Source organism: Gavialis gangeticus, unplaced genomic scaffold (genome assembly GCF_001723915.1).
Source record: "Gavialis gangeticus isolate Ggan-Ray unplaced genomic scaffold, GavGan_comp1, whole genome shotgun sequence".
Classification (NCBI taxonomy): Eukaryota; Metazoa; Chordata; order Crocodylia; family Gavialidae; genus Gavialis; species Gavialis gangeticus.
Window position 1 is genome coordinate 2,946,464 of NW_017729025.1, and position 1,679 is coordinate 2,948,142.

At 46.8% G+C, this 1,679-nt stretch overlaps 1 protein-coding gene across 2 annotated transcripts in view; it reads right to left on the bottom strand.

Annotated features, from left to right (window-relative positions):
* The window catches only part of KLHDC2 (kelch domain containing 2), a 22,413-nt gene that overhangs the window by 8,800 nt on the left and 11,934 nt on the right, over window positions 1-1,679 (bottom strand). For both annotated transcript variants that reach the window (XM_019518333.1, XM_019518332.1), the window contains 2 exons: window positions 1,456-1,571; window positions 30-111 (listed from right to left, as the gene is read on the bottom strand). In XM_019518333.1, the coding sequence (XP_019373878.1) occupies window positions 30-111; window positions 1,456-1,571 (198 nt within the window). The remainder of the gene's footprint in view (window positions 1-29; window positions 112-1,455; window positions 1,572-1,679) is intronic.

Here is a 1,679-nt window from a genome sequence, read left to right on the forward strand (position 1 = left end):
GGGGGGGGGGGGGGGGGGCAGGTACTCACCCAAAAAGAAGTTTCATCAAATTCAAAAGTTCCCCGTTGCTTCTCCTCGGGAAAGTAGCCGTAACCTCCAAAAAATATTAGCCTATTTAACAGAAATTGAACACGAATTAGCTGGCACTACTGGGCTGTAGTCTCACACACTACAAGTCAGTGCTCGGGAACAGCAGTAAGTGAACAAAATACAAGGAAACCCAGCAGGCTCCCAAGCTTTTATTCCGGCAGGAAGTAATCTACGTGCTGGGGCTCACGTCACTGCCTGTACGTCATCAGCCACACTCCGAAACCTGAACCTGCCTCCCAAGAACTGCAGCCTGAGCTTGTAAACCCTGCTCAGGTTCTAGGTGTGAAGCCATCTGGGCTCCACCTCCCCCTCTTTGCAGCACAGACTCAAATCATGGGGGTCACACACACACACACACACTCTTCCCCTGGCATCACTACTGTCCCCATTCCTTCCTCACAACTCTGCCCCTTCCCCCCCCCCCAGGAGCAGAATGGCACTGGTATCACTTTGCTCAGCATTTACTCCACCGCTTCCTTCACAGACTGCTCTGTGCTGCCAGACTAATCCCTGCTCTGCGAAGCCAAGAACGTCTTTCTAGCACACAGCTCCCCAGTCACAGGAGCACAAGCAGTCTTGGGGGACTACCTGGAGGGAATAATGCTCAAAGACCCACCATTTCAGTGGCAGCAATGCAGACTCATATCACTGCAACACCCTCCTGAATTAGTTTGCTTAATTTGGCATTCAATGAACTAGGAAGCAGAACCAGGAGCACACCAAGCACCTTGAGACGAAGGGGACACCCCATTCTTAGGTCTGGCAACGCATCTGCGTTGTGCCTGTCTTACACCAGGCTTAGCAAGGCACTTTCCAGTCTGCAGTCAGGCAGAAGGAAGAGCAGGTGAGGTGCACCTCAGATGACACCTCCAAGAGGCAAGAGCAAAAACCCACTTCATCAGATGTAGCACCTGGTGAAGTAGGTTGTTGCCTACTAAAGCTCATGCCACTTAAATACTAAGATGCCATACTGCACTTCCTTCTGCCTGACTAGACTAAAATGAATAACCACCTGGCAACACTTTGCAATGCAGACATCATCCCGTCTAGAAGGGAAGTGTTCCTTACTTTCAGAGGTGTTAAAGGCTGAGCACTTAAAATATTGATATGTGGAACCAATCTAGGATTTTAAACATGTTCACATGTCTTTTCATACACAAGCATTATATAAATATAAAGTTATGCTTAAGAACACCCAAAGTTTTGTGCTTGTGTGCACACGCACACACACAGCATGCAAAGTGATTCCCTTCACCAATTCTGTTCACACCAGATACAAGACATTGACAAGAGCAACAGACAAAAGGGGTGGGGGGGGACATGTCCAGTCAACGAGAGAATTAGAGTTGTTTTCAAAATCCTTACTTGTTTTTATAAACCCAAACTCCAAGTTTGTCCTTAGATGACGGGGGAACTCCTTGACAGTCTACTCTTACCCACTGCAATGCACTGTCCTTAGCTCTTGAGTTTAACATGTAGAACTGAAAGAAAAAGAGAGACTTTGTTAACCTACATAGTGAGCTTAAATCTAAAGAGTAGCTGGTGTTTATTAAAGGTTTGAATCCTAAATTATTATGTAACTCTACACA